The sequence below is a fragment of the Corythoichthys intestinalis genome, chromosome 1 (assembly GCF_030265065.1).
Source record: "Corythoichthys intestinalis isolate RoL2023-P3 chromosome 1, ASM3026506v1, whole genome shotgun sequence".
NCBI lineage: Eukaryota > Metazoa > Chordata > Actinopteri > Syngnathiformes > Syngnathidae > Corythoichthys > Corythoichthys intestinalis.
Window position 1 is genome coordinate 22,922,155 of NC_080395.1, and position 17,158 is coordinate 22,939,312.

The 17,158-nt window shown below is 39.6% G+C and overlaps 1 protein-coding gene across 4 annotated transcripts in view; it reads left to right on the plus strand.

Annotated features, from left to right (window-relative positions):
• Positions 1–12,981: 12,981 nt before the first annotated feature.
• Positions 12,982–17,158, plus strand: part of rbms1a (RNA binding motif, single stranded interacting protein 1a) — a 50,622-nt gene continuing 46,445 nt past the window's right edge. For 2 of the 4 annotated variants that reach the window (XM_057838158.1, XM_057838162.1), the window contains exon 1: positions 12,985–13,548. In XM_057838158.1, the coding sequence (XP_057694141.1) occupies positions 13,498–13,548 (51 nt within the window). In that variant the 5' untranslated portion in view covers positions 12,985–13,497. Of the gene's footprint in view, positions 13,549–17,158 lie in introns of all 4 variants that reach the window. The other 2 variants (XM_057838151.1, XM_057838168.1) reach the window with 2 other exon arrangements.

A 17,158-nucleotide genomic window follows, 5' to 3' on the forward strand; every position in this document is an offset into this window, starting at 1 on the left:
CCAGGGTATTTTTTTTTTTCTTCCCCAAAGCAATTTGGCGCCCCTGCCACTAGATAACGCCCTAGGCAACCGCCTAGCCTGCCTAAGCCCTGCTCATCCATGTTTCATAGCTGGGACAGTGTACATTTATGTGACCACTGTTTGTTTTAAGAGAATAACACATTTGCGTATGTATATAAATCATACACTGAATTACATAAAATTCCATTCTATTTGTATGATTTACATGGGGAATAATAATAAAATTATAAGTGGAAAATATGATAGCTGTGCTGAAATGCTTTTGGAGTTCATTGAATTGTTAACATTTTGAACGTTGAAACCTGAAGTAGAAAAGAAATAGGATATAAATAGCGAAGATGTTTCTTCGTTTAGCAACTTTAGTGTGACAAGTGAGGAATTTGAGGAATGTGGGGAGTCTTGGAATGTAAAAGATGGTTGCCCAGGTGTCTCGAATGAGCTGAACAGATATGTATTTTGTTATCGAATCTTAATGAATGCTCATGTTTAAATGCCCTCCACGGCAATAGACTCAATGGCAGCCAATGAGTTAATGAATTCATCTTTGGTAGAAACGTTAAATCCTGGGACCATCACATGTCCTGCATTTGCGTGTCTTCTAAATTTCATATTGATTCAGAAGAAAGTACCATAGCAGAACATTTCTGCATTTGCATCTTAATGCTCTTGGATCTGAAACACATCCCTTATGATGATAAATTCATTGACGTCTTTAAATCCCTTGAGTGATTGTCAAATCTAAACGATTAAAAACTATTACAATGTTTGCATGGTGTCATATTTCAACATGCAAGCATCACACTAACCCCAGAGGAGTCACAAACCAAACCTCACAACCAGTGAAGTCGTTCAATAAGCTTAATTGTTTCCTTGCGGCCTCGCCAAATAGTTCCGAGTCCCGCAATTCAGCCGGCAGTGTGACCTCATTGCCAAACAGTCCTACCAGACAGGTCCGCTGGCAAGCTGAGCTTTTGACTGGGACCGACATTCCTCGTTTACACTGTGGAGAATGAAGGAGAAGAACTCGTCCACATTCCTCAGTCCCTCCCTCTCCACACCCATGGGACCTCCCGCTACCTCAACACTCAGCCATCCCAGCCAGGATGTGCTTCCCTCACTTAGGATTTACAACTTTCAATGGCCATTTAGGCTCCACAATGGCTTAGCAGGCCTTAAATCTTTGGATATATTATTCATGCTGTTTCTAAAACCCGTTGCAGGATGTTCCCTGACTGTACATTTGTAAAATAAACGTTACTAGAGGGTCTTCAACTTGATTCCAAAGATATGCTTTTACATTGGCGAAAATGGAATGGGTTGTTCACAGCGTTAACCGATTTCAACGAGATTTTAAGCATCCACTGATTTCCTAGCTCTCGATACCATTTTTTGCTCCTTATACCGATTCTGATACCTAGCTGTGTACTGTACCGACACCACTTTTTAAAAATAAAAATATGCAAAATTGCTTTTTCAAAATAGTAAATTACTGTATACTCACATGAAAGTAAAATAATTCCTATCACGGCTTGGTCAGACACTTCTTAAAAACCTTTGTGAAAAAGAAAAAAGTCTAATACAAACTTTGTGAGTGCACAGTCAATGCGATTATACCTCATTAGTATGTTAGCTTAGCTCATGTGCTAATCACTTTTGCTAGGAGAATACTGTAATTTTCGGACAATAAGCCGCTACTTTTTCCCTTCATTTTAAATCCTGCAGCTTATAGTCCAGCGCGGTTTATTTGTTGATTTATTTGGGTTATTGGGAACAACTTATATGACAGCGGCATCATAATACTGTCATAAGATTGTCATAATTAGGACATGACACGATCCTAGGCATTACTGAATGCTTATGTCATTAAGTGTCATCCGGCAAATAATTTCACTAACTCCATTGATGTCCATTTTGGATCTTTTACATACATTCAAAAGTGAGATCATTTGACGAATAACACTAAATGACATCTGTTATAAGCATTCATTAGTGCTCATGACAGTGTCATGTCATAATTATGATAGTCTAATGACAGTCTTATGGAACCACTGTCAAATAAAGTGTTACCAAATACCATAACTAGCAATTAATGAAACAAAGGGAACATAACTGAATAAATAATGAGGACAGAATATGAATTTTGATTGTTATTTACATCTGTAGCGCGTCAATGTATGCTAGGAGGCATGTTGGACAACAACAGTCTTGACAGCAGGTGGCAGCAGAGGTTGACTGTCTGCCCAAGAGAGCAGTGATGGCCAAATGAAGCTTCTTAAAACAATGCAGCTTTGCAGCCAATTGGTTCAAAGCTTCATGGTGGTTCATTCAGTCTCATGACAGTCATGTGATGCCACTGTCAAATAATGTGTTACCGATTAATATATTTAGGTGCAAATATCCCATAATATATTGAGGACACCTACGACTTATAGCCCAGTGCGGCCATGAACAAATGCCGTTTTCGTGCCAAATTTGGTGGGTGGCAGCTTATAGTCAGGTGCGCCTTATAGTGCGAAAATTACGGTAGATAAGTTCCCTAGCCTACTTTTCCTTGTCCTACTTCCTGCTAACGAAGCTAAGATCTTTAAAAAGACGCTCATGTCAACGTCAGTGGTCATAAAATGGTCAATCCTGGCTGGTATTACCATTCGACATGAACATTTATCCACTTTTTAAAGTTTAGGCTCCAACATTGAAAATACAGCTGCAAAATGAGCAGAATAAAAACTCCTCGTATTAGCTCAAAACTGGAATCAGCGCCATTTTCTAAGACCAAAAAACACAGAGTGGCTTTCACCATGAGATGGACAGGTGTTGGCAATACATAGATCCGGGTCAAGACAATGCAGGAAACAAGTAAAGTGGATGCTGAATCATTATTGCTGACTAGGTTATCTCTTTCAATTCAGCTCTGCACACCATTGGTTGACAGTTTGCCATTTCAATTCCAAACCTATTCATGTCATTGCTCAGCAGGGAAGTAATTTCACAAGCTTTTTGTTGAACGTCCCAAATGACACAGATCAATTGACCTACTGGTTATAACTCCCATTTGAATAGGCACAATGGTGAGCGAGAAAAATGACATCGAAGTGAAAGATGAGCATTGAAATGGTGTGGGGCCCTCTCCTGTCACTAAATGAACATATGTAATTCATTACAAGAACAAGGAATCTTCTAAACAAAGACTGCTGCATCTGATTATTCGATTTGGAACGAGTAGGGCTTTCGAGGAACACGAGAAGCTTGTAACATGACACCAGCATGAAGCTGTAATCCCACCAGCCAGCAGAGAGAAACGCCATGCTTTGAAAGCTTCCCAACACACACGATTTGGTTTTCCTTTTTAATGCTGCATAAAATCTACCACCGCTTTGGTGTATTTGAATATGAATTGAAAGTTATTGACTGAAATACTGTACCACTGTTGTTTGTCTGTGGCAGATTTTCAAAATGTTTGCACGATTAAACAAATCTGAACGCTGGCAACTACATTAGATGTGGCCTCTGTTGCACATCTAAACCACTACCATTCCTGCATGGTTAACTCTTTGGCTGTCATTTGAACTGGGAGGGTTGGCAGCGATCATTCGCTGCTAGCCTCTCAGAGTTCAAATGCCCTGGACATCAATGGCAGGGAATAAGCTAACGTTTCTTTAATATGCTTAAATAACAAGCAAGTGCCCAGCAAGGCAAGATTAAAGAAAAGTATATACCGTATATTTTGGACTATAAGTCGCACCTGAGTATAAGTCGCACCAGCCATAAAATGCCCAACGAAGAGGAAAAAAACATATATAAGTCGCACCGGAGTATAAGTCGCATTTTGGGGGGAAATGTACTTGATAAAATCCAACACATAGAACAGATATGTCATCTTGAAAGGACATTCAATATGAAAATACAATAGAGAACAACATGCTGAATAAGTGTACAGTATGATGTTACATGATGTATGAACAACGAAATGCGAATATACTGTCCTCACCAGAACGCTACGGCTCGGTCCTGGCTATACAGCGAGCTAAACTCCCAAATGACGATGATGAACGTCCGTATAATTTGCTGAATCAATTTCGTCCTCGATACCAAACAGGTTTACATCAACGTAAATAAATGATATTTAGGTGCTATTACAGCGATGACACAAACAGTTAGCATGCATTCGCTAGTATTAGCACATCATTCAAACAACCACACAACTGGCTGTAAGAGTCCGATCGCGGGTGGAAAACACACAACAACAACAGAAAAGAATGATACCCACAGACGTTGCCTCTGTAGAGATATTTTACAAACATAAACAATGAATGTAGGTTTGCAGCTGAGTTTCTCTCTCTCTCACCCACTCGCTCAGAGACGCTGCGTAGCTGTCCATCTTCTTCTAGCGTGTGAGAGCTTTTCTTCGCGTGAACAAGTGCGAGGGCGCCCCCACTTGAGAGTGAAAGCACCACAAACTAAAAGCATGCATTCCAATATAAAAAAAGTCAATAATACAATTGAACACACATTGCCAAAGGCAGAATGCGAACGTGGCCATAGCTACAGTATTAAGAGTTATTCAGACAACTATAGCATAAAGAACATGCTAACAAGTTTACCAAACCATCAGTATCACTCCAAAATAACATGTGAAATGATATCATAATGTGTTAATAATTTCACACATAAGTCGCTCCTGAGTATAAGTCGCATCACCAGCCAAACTATGACAAAAACTGCGACTTATAGTCCGAAAAATACGGTACTAATCCTTCTTAAAAAATAAGCATATTGTGATAAAGTTCATTATTTTCTGTAATGTACTGATCAACATTACACTTTCATATACAGTGGGGAGAACAAGTATTTGATACACTGCCAATGGGTTTTCCCATTGGCAGTGTATCAAATACTTGTTCTCCCCACTGTATCTTAGGTTCATTACACACAACTGAAGTAGTTCAAGCCTTTTATTGTTTTAATATTGATGATTTTGGCAAAAAAGTCAAGAAAAACCTAAAAAAAGAATCTCTAAAAATTAGCATATTTCATCTGACCAATACAAAAAAGTGTTTTTTAATTTAAAAAAAAAAAAGTCAACCTTCAATTAATCATATCAGCTATGCACTCAATACTTGGTCGGGAATCCTTTTGCAGAAATGATGCTTCAATGCGGCGTGGCATGGAGGTAATCAGCCTGTGGCACTGCTGAGGTGTTATGAAGCCCAGCATGCTTCGATAGCGACCTTAAGCTCATCCACAGTGTTGGGTCTGGTGTCTCTCAACTTCCTCTTCACAATATCCTACAGATTCTCTATGGGGTTCAAGTCAGGAGAGTTAGCAGGCCAATTGAGCACAGTAATGCCATGGTCAGTAAACCATTTACCAGTGGTTTTGGCACTGTGAGCAGGTGCCAGGTCGTGCTGAAAAATGAAATCTTCATCTCCATAAAGCTTTTCAGCAGATGGAAGCATGAAGTGCTCCAAAATCTCCTAATAGCTAGCTGCATTGACCCTGCCCTTTATAAAACACAGTAGACCAACACCAGCAGCTGACATGGCACACCAGACCATCACTGACTGTGGGTACTTGACACTGGACTTCAGGCATTTTGGCATTTCCTTCTCCCCAGTCTTCCTCTAAACTCTGGCACCTTGATTTCCGAATGACACGCAAAATTTGCTTTTATCTGAAAAACTACTTTGGACCAATGAGCAACAGTCCAGTGCTGCTTCTCTGTAGCCCAGGTCAGGCACTTCTGCCACTGTTTCAGGTTCAAAAGTGGCTTGACCTGGGGAACACGGCACCCGTAGCCCATTTCCAGCACACGGCTGTGCACGGTGGCTCTGGATTTTTCTACTCCAGACTCACTCCACTGTTTCTACAGGTCCCCTAAGGTCTGGAATTGGCCCTTTTCCATAATCTTTCTCAGGGTGCGGTCACTTCTTCTGGTTGTGCAGCGTTTCCTGCCACACTTCTTCCTTCTCACAGACCTCCCACTGAGGTGCCTTGATACAGCACTCTGGGAACAGTCTATTTTCTCAGAAATTTCTTTCTGTGTCTTAGCCTCTTGCTTGAGGGTGCCAATGATGGCCTTCTGGACAGCAGTCAGGTCGGCAGTCTTGCTCATTAATGTAATGAACCAGGCTGGGAGTCTTTAAAATCCTCAGGAATCTTTCGCAGGGGTTTTGAGTTAATTCGTTGATTCAGATGATTAGGTGAGTAGCTTCTTTAGAGTACCTTTGAATGATATGCTATTTTTTTGGGATAGGGATTTTTCATTTTTCTTTACTTTTTTGCCAAAATCATCAATATTAAAACAATAAAAGGCTTGACCTACTTCAGTTGTAATGGATCTAAAATATATGAAAATCTAATGGTTATCAGTACATTACCAAAAATAATTAACTTTATGACAATATGCAATTTTTTTTTGGAAGGACCAGTATACAGCACAAATTACATGTGTGGAGATCCACGTGAGGAGTGACATCCTCAAACGGAATCAACATTCACTATTTAGACTTATTTTCGATTCAAAGCAAGTGATGTTTAAGTTCTTAGGATGACCAGGCAGTGAATGACAATTACTATAATATATTTAGTCAGCCTGCCTGTGGCAAATGTTACATTCATGGCTGTTTAATTTTTCTTATACGCGTTTTCTTAAACAGTTTGTTCAAGAAATGGACAACATTTCACTATAAATGCATTCCGTTCATCCTTCCAGTTCAAAAGAACTGGACATCTAGCAGTGTCAATGGCACTAAAACGTACATTCACACCCTGACCTCCCAGTTTAAATCTTTCAGTGCCATTGACGATAATAGACGTCCAATCGTGTGGATTTTTTTTTGGTCAACATTCTCCTGTGAATTGAAATGACTTTGTCACTAGTAGTTGTCCAATCTAGAGTTGTCCCATAATGACTTTTTGACCGATATCCCGACATTGTCCAACTCCAAAAATCCGATACCGATATCAAACCGATACCGATATATGCTTTCGGTGACATTATGGCAAATTGTATTGTGATGCTATACTGGATGATTTTTATAAAGATAACGCTCACATAACAAATCCCAAGCATCTTAGTATGGAGACATTTAATGGTCGATAAACATAACTGCCGTGCTAAGCTGTGACCAGCCCTTGAACAAAGGCAGAAGGCTTCTACATTCACTTTGAAGACAACATGCATATTAGCCCAAAACCGACAATGAAAAACCGACGTTGATATTATCTGATATCATTCTAAAATGCTTTTATCGGCTGACTTTATCGGAAGACTCTAGATCAGTGGTTCTTAACCTTGCTAAAGTTATCGAACCCATGAGTTTCACACGTGCATTAACCGAACCCTCTGGAATTAGAACTTTTTTTTTATTTTAAATTTCTCAAATTCAAAATTGATATATCTAAGCTAGCAAGCTAAAACCTAAGTGAATTTTCATTCAAATTTCTTCTCATTTAGACAGCATTTTTTAAATAGGCCAAAATGTGTGTTTTTATCTTTATACCTGCAGCATCATCAGACCACTGAACCAAGACTGGCCCAATGTACATATTTTAGAACTTTTCATTCAAATTTGGAAGGAATATGTCTTTTATTGTTCAACATTAAAGTTGCTGATTGCATTAATTTTGACCGTGCAATTTCTGTCATGTTTACATGTCAAATGATATCAAATTTAATGAAAAACCCTGCACAAAATGACCATCGCATTCGTACACAAAGTGAATATATTAAAAAAAAGTAAACATGAATCTTCTCACAAATCCAATAAACAGTGTGAATTTACAACAAATAATTTTGCCTTTTGATTTGCTTTTCACATTATAAAATGAAATTAAACTCGATTCATTTCACACTGTTTTTACTGTATTTTTGTTTTCATGCCGACATTCTTATTCTATCATATCGTTGCTTCACTTAGTATTTTCATTACGTAAAATCTGACGCAAATGTTTGTTTTTTTGTATGTAAACGCAGTGCGCGTTACCCATAGGTCTGTTGTACTTCCTCGTACCAAGTGAGAGTCAAGCTTCCACTGAGCAAACAAGTTTTTCCTCCCATCAGAAAGTGGACTAGCAGTTAAAAGAATTGGAATAAAGCCTGTAAATTGGGAGTTGCACAGGATGTAAGTGAACGTAGCTTACAAACACAAAACTTCACAAACAACTAACAAAGACTGAGCTCAGCTCCTGCACTCATCTATGCGTAAAGTGAGAAACACAGCTGATGCTCCAGAAGAAAGTCACCCCAAAGATAGCGGTAAAAAGAGTGCACACTTTACTCTACTAGAACCTTCACAATGCATTTCGGACTCATTAGCTAGCATCAGCTAAGTAGCAGCATTAGTTTAGAGTTGGGATGTAACTTTTGACCGCAAAACAGCAAAGGTAAGACGTGCGCAAATATTGTCTGTAGTGTGCAAGCCGGGTTTTTATTTGTCAGACACACAAGATTTGGTTTATTAATTACATGAGACTTTCTGCTGTTAGCTGGGGGCTGGAGCTAACTAACTGTAACAACCAGCAATGATAAATACTCACTTTCTTGAAGAACCTTGTTATATCCATCCTTCATCCATCTATTCACGCTCTGCTCTGTGTGCATCAAAGATACACACCCGTACTGACTGCGACAAGGTCACAGGGAAAACACAGACTGGATTTTCAGAGACGTGGGCGTTCTCTATATGAACAAGTGGAATGGACTGGATAATGATAAGAGGTGTGCGAAATTTCCGACTCTTAGGTTATCCGCGTTTCAGCCGTGGAAGATTCGAGAACGATTCACAAACATCCAAATTCCGATTATTGAAATATGTTAAGTAAACCGGAACTAAAACACAGTCAGCACGGTCTTCGGGACACAATGAGGAACGGACCGAGAGTAAACATCATGCTTGTCATCCCCGGGTAATGACAATGCTCAACTCACGCCGCTAGATAAAAAAAACAATATTACCCGACTGCTGCCGACAGCTGTTACAAACTACTCCCACATAATGCTACAGTAGATATCACATGTGTAAAGAACTAGATGCGAAATGACAGATTCGGCGGCGCTAGCAGCACATGTATAGAAAACTAGATGCGAAATGACAGACTTGTCGGCGTTAGTAAACAGCAGCCATCTTAAAGCAGTAGACTTCCCAGGAAGACTGTTGTCGCGAACCTTCCAAGCGAACCTAATCAACTTTTTATCTATGACACTCCAAATCGGCAAAATCTTGACTTGAATCTATTTTTAAATGATGAAACAGTTTTAAAACTTTCAAATGTCGAATGTCGACAGAAGGGAAATTATGGAATAATGGGAGCAATTTTAAAGTAATCCTCTAACTTAAATACATGTAGGCTCTAATAAACCACAATTGTTCTCTTGTACTAAAATATGTTGTTAGAAACACATAAAATGTTAAATCAATGGCAATATTTTATAATATTTAGTCCATATTTTGACCGTTAGTTGGCGCCATGGTTTGCGGGCTCGGAGTGATGACGTCATTGGTATCTTGCGTGTTCAACAATTGCTTATTGTTGCCTAAACTCGCGAAGTAAAATGCCACGATGTGCTGCTTTTAGGTGCAATTTCCAGCCAAATGGAAACAAGGGGAGTGAAGTGAGTGGTCAAGGTGGAATTATTATTTTTACTGAATAAATGTGCACAAGTGGAAGCTTCTCCCCCTTTTTGGTCTGTATGCAAGCATCCTACCCACCACGCGTTACAACTACCGCCCGAACATTTTTCCTGGATCCTCAGTCAAGTAAGGGATCCGTCTATTTTCTGGATCCGACGGTCCCACAGCGTCTGCAATATTGGTTTCTGATATGTCCATTTTTTTGATTCGTCGGTCCCACAGCGGCTTTTCGGATCAGTCTATTTTGTGGAATCGACGGCCTAATCGCGGCTGCGACATTGCCATGGTATCGGTCTAATTCCTGGATCATAGACTTCACTTAAACGAGTGAGTAAAAAAACGCAGATTTGGATTACTATTGCTATCTTTTTTGTTGACTATTCTCCGTGGGAGTTTTCCCCAAATCATACTAAATAATTAAAGCACTATGGCACGCTACAGTGACGACAGTGACTCTGACGTGGACCTTACAACAATGTTGGGAGTTCGTCAGGGAACGCGTGTTTGCGTACTGCTGAGCTCCCGAGTGAAAAGTGGTCAAGGTGGAAATATTATTTTTTTGTGAATAAATGTGCATAAGTGGAAGCTTCTCCCCTTTTTGGTACTTTTATACACGCATCCTAGCTACCACGCGTTACAATGTACAAGACATGGATTACACAAGGTGTGCTCTTTGGCCTGTACTGTAAGCACACGACAGCTCTGGATGCTAACAATTTACATAATTATATTGGGATAAGTTTGAAAATGCAATATGCTTACCTTGAATATCTGCTAATAAAACCGGACAGCATACACTCTCGCTCCCAACCGGACTTCCCAACAGGACTCTCTCGCATCACCAGTTTTGCCCAACTTTTGTCTTATCAGGTATTTGCTGCACGCATTTTTCCCCGAAGCTCGTCTTGTGAACGACTGACAGTGCTGTCCTGCTCTTCACTTTTCAGATGTGATTCAAATAGGAAGGGTAGAACTGACGATATGTTGGGAAAGCTAACGAGTAACGCGCTGGGATTTCCGCAACGGGACCAGTGACGTCACACACTGCGACGTAACAAGAATGGCAACCTATCACTTAAAATAATTTTACAAACTTTATTAAAACAAAAACTTTAAGAGGGGTTTTAATATCAAATTATTATAACTCATACTAACATGTATCTTTTAAGAATTACTTGTCTTAAAAACAGAGGATCCCTTTAACAACTTTAACGGGCGATTCACAACATGAAATTAATTGAATAGTTTAAAGCTGCTGATACAGAATGGGGACTTCAGTATTTTATTTACTGTTTTGAACTATTAACTTGATACTGAAATAGTTGTTTATTGAAGCCTGAGAGGATTTTGTACAATTTTATAAACTACTGTACGAAACATTAAAAGCAGTTAACAGTTTGGGGGGTGAATCAATAATCGATTTATAATCGAATCGTAGCCTCTGAATCGTAAGCGAATCGTTAGGTGCCCAAAGATTCCCACCGCTAATAACTGAAGGGGCTCTCTACCCTCCTCTATGAAGTGAGATGACCCTGACAGATTTATGATCATATTTAAGTTAATCATGAAAGGTTATATGATTCTTGATTTAAACCAAACGTGAAACAGGCAAGAATTTCTTGCAGGAACTCCCCGACGTGAAGGTTGCCACGGAGTCAGAAATTTTGTTGATTTATTTTTTTATTTTCTTTTTTTTTTGGGGGGGGGCAAACCTCCTAAAACTACTGAAATACAAAGAAAACTGTTTTCGCACACTTATTTCTATAACACATACAAAAACTGATTTTCATTCAAAATTGTATTTTTTCAATGATTTGCAAAATAAAAGTTAACAAAAACAGCAATACCCCAACTACCATCACCTAATTTTTATTTTCCCTTATTTCATCAGATACTAAATGCCAAATCTAATTTTTAACTACTTAAGAACACATGATATATATTAAAATTGAAGTTAATGTCAACATTTACTATTGCTTTTTAAAAAAATAATAAATATATAAGTAACATACATTCAGAAAAATACAGTTGACTTATATCATGCAGAGTGAGATGGAATATATTTTGAAGATCGCGCAAACACTGAGTGTCCTTAGTGTACATTGACAGCTAAGATATTCTGAACCTCCCCATCAGAGCAAATAAAACTAAATATGATAAATAAGCCTCCTCAACTCTTTCCTTGCTCTTAAAGATTTGATCCATTTTTTGTTGCATCGCCCTTGTTTTGTCGCATCAATTCAAAAAACTTTTTGTTGTTGTTGTTTCTGTTCCAGGAAACATGCACTAGCTAGCTAACTATCTCTGCTGATCACATGTCAGTATGTCAGCCAATTGAACGGATAAATGAGTCCAGGCGTTTTGCTTTGCTGTGTGCATTCGCACAGTGACGTGACTCATCATCGTCAGACTCGGATAACTGCAGCAGCTAGGGAAACCTCCATGCCGTCCGTGGAATAAAATAAATAATAAATATCGGTGGAAACGGATTACGCTACACAAGCACTTTATTATGCTTGTTTTTAACACTCGTGCATGTAAATCTGATGTTGGTAGATTGTTTTTTTCTTGGAGATGAAATGCATATGTGGCAGCTCAGCATTTAAAAAAATTTTTTTTACATAACGTTTTGACAGTTGCTGTCATATTTTTGGAATCGAAGCACCGTGTATCGGAACAGCATTCGGGCCCTGAATCTTATACCGGAACTGCGTTCCTGCCCTGAACCTTATACCGGAACTGCGTTCCTGACCGTTCTGGCCCACTTTCACCCCTGATTTAAACTAATATTCCGACAACTTCATAGTGAATATGTAAGCATTATTATTATTATTTTTTTTTTAAATAAAACAACAAATTTTTAGGGGGGGCTTAAGAATATTTTTGGGGGCTGAAGTTAAAATAGGCCTAATGAGGCTGCCAGTCCTCCCAGTTCCAATAGATTGGACATCTATCGCTATTAATGGCAAGAAGTAGGTTAAGATAAATTACAGTAAACATGTTTTCTCTAACATACTGCATAATTATGATTATAAATATTATTACTGATTAATAATAATGGACACTAGATGTAGATATTTTTTATATGCATTAATGGCTGTACGTAGTTTCCTTTCTTTATTTATTTTTGCAGGGGATAGTGTGACCTCCAGTCCAGGCCAGTGCCTGCTTATATTTCATTACATCCTGATTCTCTGACATGTTGTGTGTGGGATGGGGGGAAGGGTAGGAAGAGGAAGTGTGTGTGCGTATGTGCGCGCGCGTGTGTATGTGTGTGTGTGTGGTTGGGGGAGGAGGGGGTGAAGAATGCTTGGTATGTACGGACGACACCAACACGATAGGCGACGAGTTTTCTACGCGCCAACAAATAAACCTCTCAAATTTCCGCCCTCTCGGTTGGCGAATTCATTTAGACGACTTTACTCGTCGGCCCGCGTCACGTCACGCGGGGAAACGTCAAATTGGGGTGTTTTACGGCGAGGCAGCGCAGACGGGGTTACGTCAAACACCCCCCGGATACGAGAGATGGTTTGGTCCGTAGTAGGTGGGACTGGCGAGCGGTCTGCACCAGGACGTCGTAGATCAATGAACCGAACCGGAGGCTCGCTCGATAAACTGGCGTACAACAAACTGAGCAAACTGGATAAATGTGTCACTACTTAAGCGAAAGAGAGGGCACACGCGCTTTGTCGAACTTAACCAAGCCACTCAGTATGCCGATATTTTAACCAGACGGGTTATTTTCGAGCCTCACACGCCGCTTCCGACCGTTTTCATTGGATCTGCGATTTTTTTTTAAAGGGGGGAGATCTTGTCAAGAAATCGAATATCTCTAACCTCCAGGATGATCTTTGCTAACACGGGCAACCCTCTGAAAGCTGCCACTCGCAAGCAGGTAGGCCATTGTGTTTTGCTTTCTACTTTTGCTGTCACTTTTCAAATAATCCCTATCTTGAAATGACATTGGGAAGCCCTTCCCCTGTATGCTGGATTTGAATGAGTCCCAGCTAAAAAGCCTTCAATATCAAGTGATTAACTATAAGAAGCGAGTTGTTAAAACGAGGATGAAAACATCTGCTGGAGGCTTTAATTGTTGTGTCCGTATAACCTTGTTTGGACAGCCACTCTGCTCAACGTGCACCATGGTTATTGTAGTCCTCTTTTTACGGCTTCATGTATTCTGCTTGAATTCAGTAAAGGGAGGGAGGGCTCATGTCACTGTGCACCCTTCATTCTGACCTCTCAGGTGAACAAAAATGAGGGAATCGGAAGGCCTCCTGGCTTCCAGTCACGCCTTCTGATTGAGATGAAAGATTGATGCAGGGTGCAGGAGTTTTTATGGCCTCTCTTGATTGAAATATGAGCGGAGCCGAGCCAGTGAATTATTCCAGCCCGTTGATATCCCACCTTTTAGGTTCCATCCATATCAATCCATGAAATGATTGCCATTTGCTTCAGTCAAGGTGAGTCAGTGTGGGAGTTTTTTTTTTTTTTTTGCTCCCCCTCTTTGATGCTGCCAAAAATCAGTGTGGTAGTACAGTAATTGCATATCAAGATAAAATAGGGCCTTTACTTGAAGGCTGAACAGATGTTCCTGCCACAGCTAAGCGTTCTGTAAAAGTAACCTCCATGAACATCCAGGCGTCACATGACCTGGTAAGAATATCTCTGTGTTTGGTCTTGGCATGATTGTGGTGGTATCCATGGCTGTGGGTCTTGAAGTGGATTGTCCTTTGGTTACGGACAGATGGCACAATGCTGCCATGCTTTTGTGTTTCAACTGAGGCTTTGGGCTGGCTGGGAGCTATTTTAAAGGATGAGTAAGGGGAAGGAAATGCTTTGCCGATTTGTCGCACAAGAATGAAAAAAAAAAAAAAAGTGCTCGGTTTGTTACTGTACAGCAGGGGTGTGACTGTGTTAAACTCATTTTTGCAAGGGGCTACACTTTAGTCATGGTTTTATTCAGGGGGCTGCTGGGAAGGTAAAAGTATAGAAATGTATAATCTCATTATAAATGGAAAATCGGAAGTCAATGGCAGGTAAGGCATTTGCACAGCAGTCGCCAAATTGCCTACTCAAGAATTACCATATCAAATGTACGATTATGTCTTTTGTGGCATCCTAGTATCAGCAGCTTGTTGGACTTGGCCTCATTAAGCTAAGGGGTTTACAATAGAACAGTGGTTCTTAACCTTGCTAAAGGTACCGTACCCCACAAGTTTCACGTGTGCATCGGGATTTTCCCCGTTTAAATGTATCCAAATTTCAAATTTACTACAAATAAATGTGATGTTTTGCAGTTCATGTTCACGTCGGAAAATGAAATGTCATGTCTACTTCCTTTTATTGTTTATTTATTTTACTTTTAATCTGTCCTGTTCAGCTACTTGGACACGGAGAATAAGAGAATCTGGGTGTCCTTATGGTCTGAACAGCATTAATGTATCACATAGAGTTTGACATACTCCCATTGTGGTTGTTCATCATGTGTACATTCTCATTTTATGGTCGCATCCTTGCATCATATACAATTTTCATGGTGTAGAATGTGATGCAAAGGTTTTTTTTAATTATCAGCGCAGTGCACGCTGTCCGTAGGTCTGTTATACTTCTTCGTCATTAGTCAACCTTCCACTGAGCAAACCAGTTTCTCTTCTCGTTAAATAGAGGGCTAGGACTTGAAAGAAATGGAATAAAGCCTGTAAACTGGAGGCAACCCAGTCCAAAACCTATTCAAAAACAATACTTGGCATTTAGACAGATTATGAAAATAGGACCCTGTATGTCTTAACCTTCACCGAACCCCTTAGACTTCCCCTGGGGTTCAATCAAACCCAGGTTAAGAACTACTGCAATAGAACAATATGAATAGATAAATTGATTGGTCAAGCAACAATCGAATCAAATTGACTGAAACGCAAATTATCGTTTGACATCTTCTAGATATGCTGTTCTGTTTAAAAAAAAAAATGCTGTTTTTCATTCAAATATCTGAAATATTCCAGTAAAATTAGAGTTGTCCTGGTCACATTTGCACTGGGGTTTGAGTCAGAGTCACCTGATTTTATAGATCTGCCGATACAGAGTGCCAATCCGATACCTAGGCAATTTATTCATTTATAATTTTATTACAAAACATTTTTTCTAATTTCTTTTGACAATATGCTTGTCCATCATTTGTTGTTTTGTAGCCATCAAATGTTAAAACAATCTTTTACCACCCAGTTTCGATCTTCTAATATTGATGTGCTCGTGCCCGATTTCCGATCACATGACCGGATCGGCGAAATCTTTACGCGAAATTGCAAAGTTGCTTTTCATTTTGGATTTATTTAGGTAAAACGTAAGTGATTTGTTAAAGTGATCGTATTAAATAAATGAAAAGCCAGTAAATCGAATCGAATGTTGTATCGTTTTCCAAAGAATCAGTATTGCGTCGTCATAGAAAAAGTTTTTTTATTCCCTTAGCGTGTCGAATTAAACAAAAAGTACTTTTGTGCCATCTTGTGGCATCTATAAGCAATTACAAAACTTGTCGGTTCATCTGCAGATTTGTACTACTCTGTGAGGTTACTGTTAATGCATGTACAGTTACTTGTATTTTTGAATTGGAAGTCAACTAAAAGAATTTGTTTAATTTTTTTGTTTTATGACATCGTTATAAAAATGTTTGCACAGCTCAATGCTATTCAAACTTGAGACAATTTTTCAGTTTTAATGCAGATTTTATAGAGAAAAATCAAATACCGTATTGGCCCGAATATAAGACGTTGTTTTTTGCATTGAAATAAGACTGAAAAAGTGGGTGTCGTCCAGAGGTTGCGCTAGACTTTTTCGTTGTCTGTCATTTTGACTGACAGGGTCATAAAAATCCGGTCATAATCCGTTTTTACCCGTCACTTAAATTTTTTAAATGATGATGACATTGTGGTGACCCTTTGTTTGGCATAATTCACCTTCAGAACTTGTGTGTCCATTTGGCCGAGCGCGTTAGCGGCTACGACACAGTCACGTGACAGAGACACTTAAGAGCCGCGCGCGTTCCGGCTTGAATAGAGAGTTCACAGAGAGCAGCAGAGCTAAAGCGGCTGGACACAGCAATTCAAGCTAACAAGACTCGTAACATTGCATACCGCTTCAACATATTCAATAGTATTTAGTTTTCATTCATTTTAAATTAATATTCTGTCTGAACAAGCTTAACAGAGAATCCACACCGTGCCATCACACATCAAGCAGATGAATATGTAACTTTTTCTCCGCAGTGACAAAAACAGCTGACTGTGGCCCCAGTAGGTAGGTAGCCTACCATATGTAGCATATGGAACAATGAAATTAACAGTTCACCTGCTGTGGCCTGAACGTAGTTTCACACCTTCCTCCTGGTGCGCATGGACTTGAATTGCGTGCCCGCTTGTGCAGTCCCAGTTTTTTCACCTGTTTTATCAACACCATCGTTGTTTTGGGGCTTTTTGAAGAAACTTCGGACACTCAGTTGCCTTGAC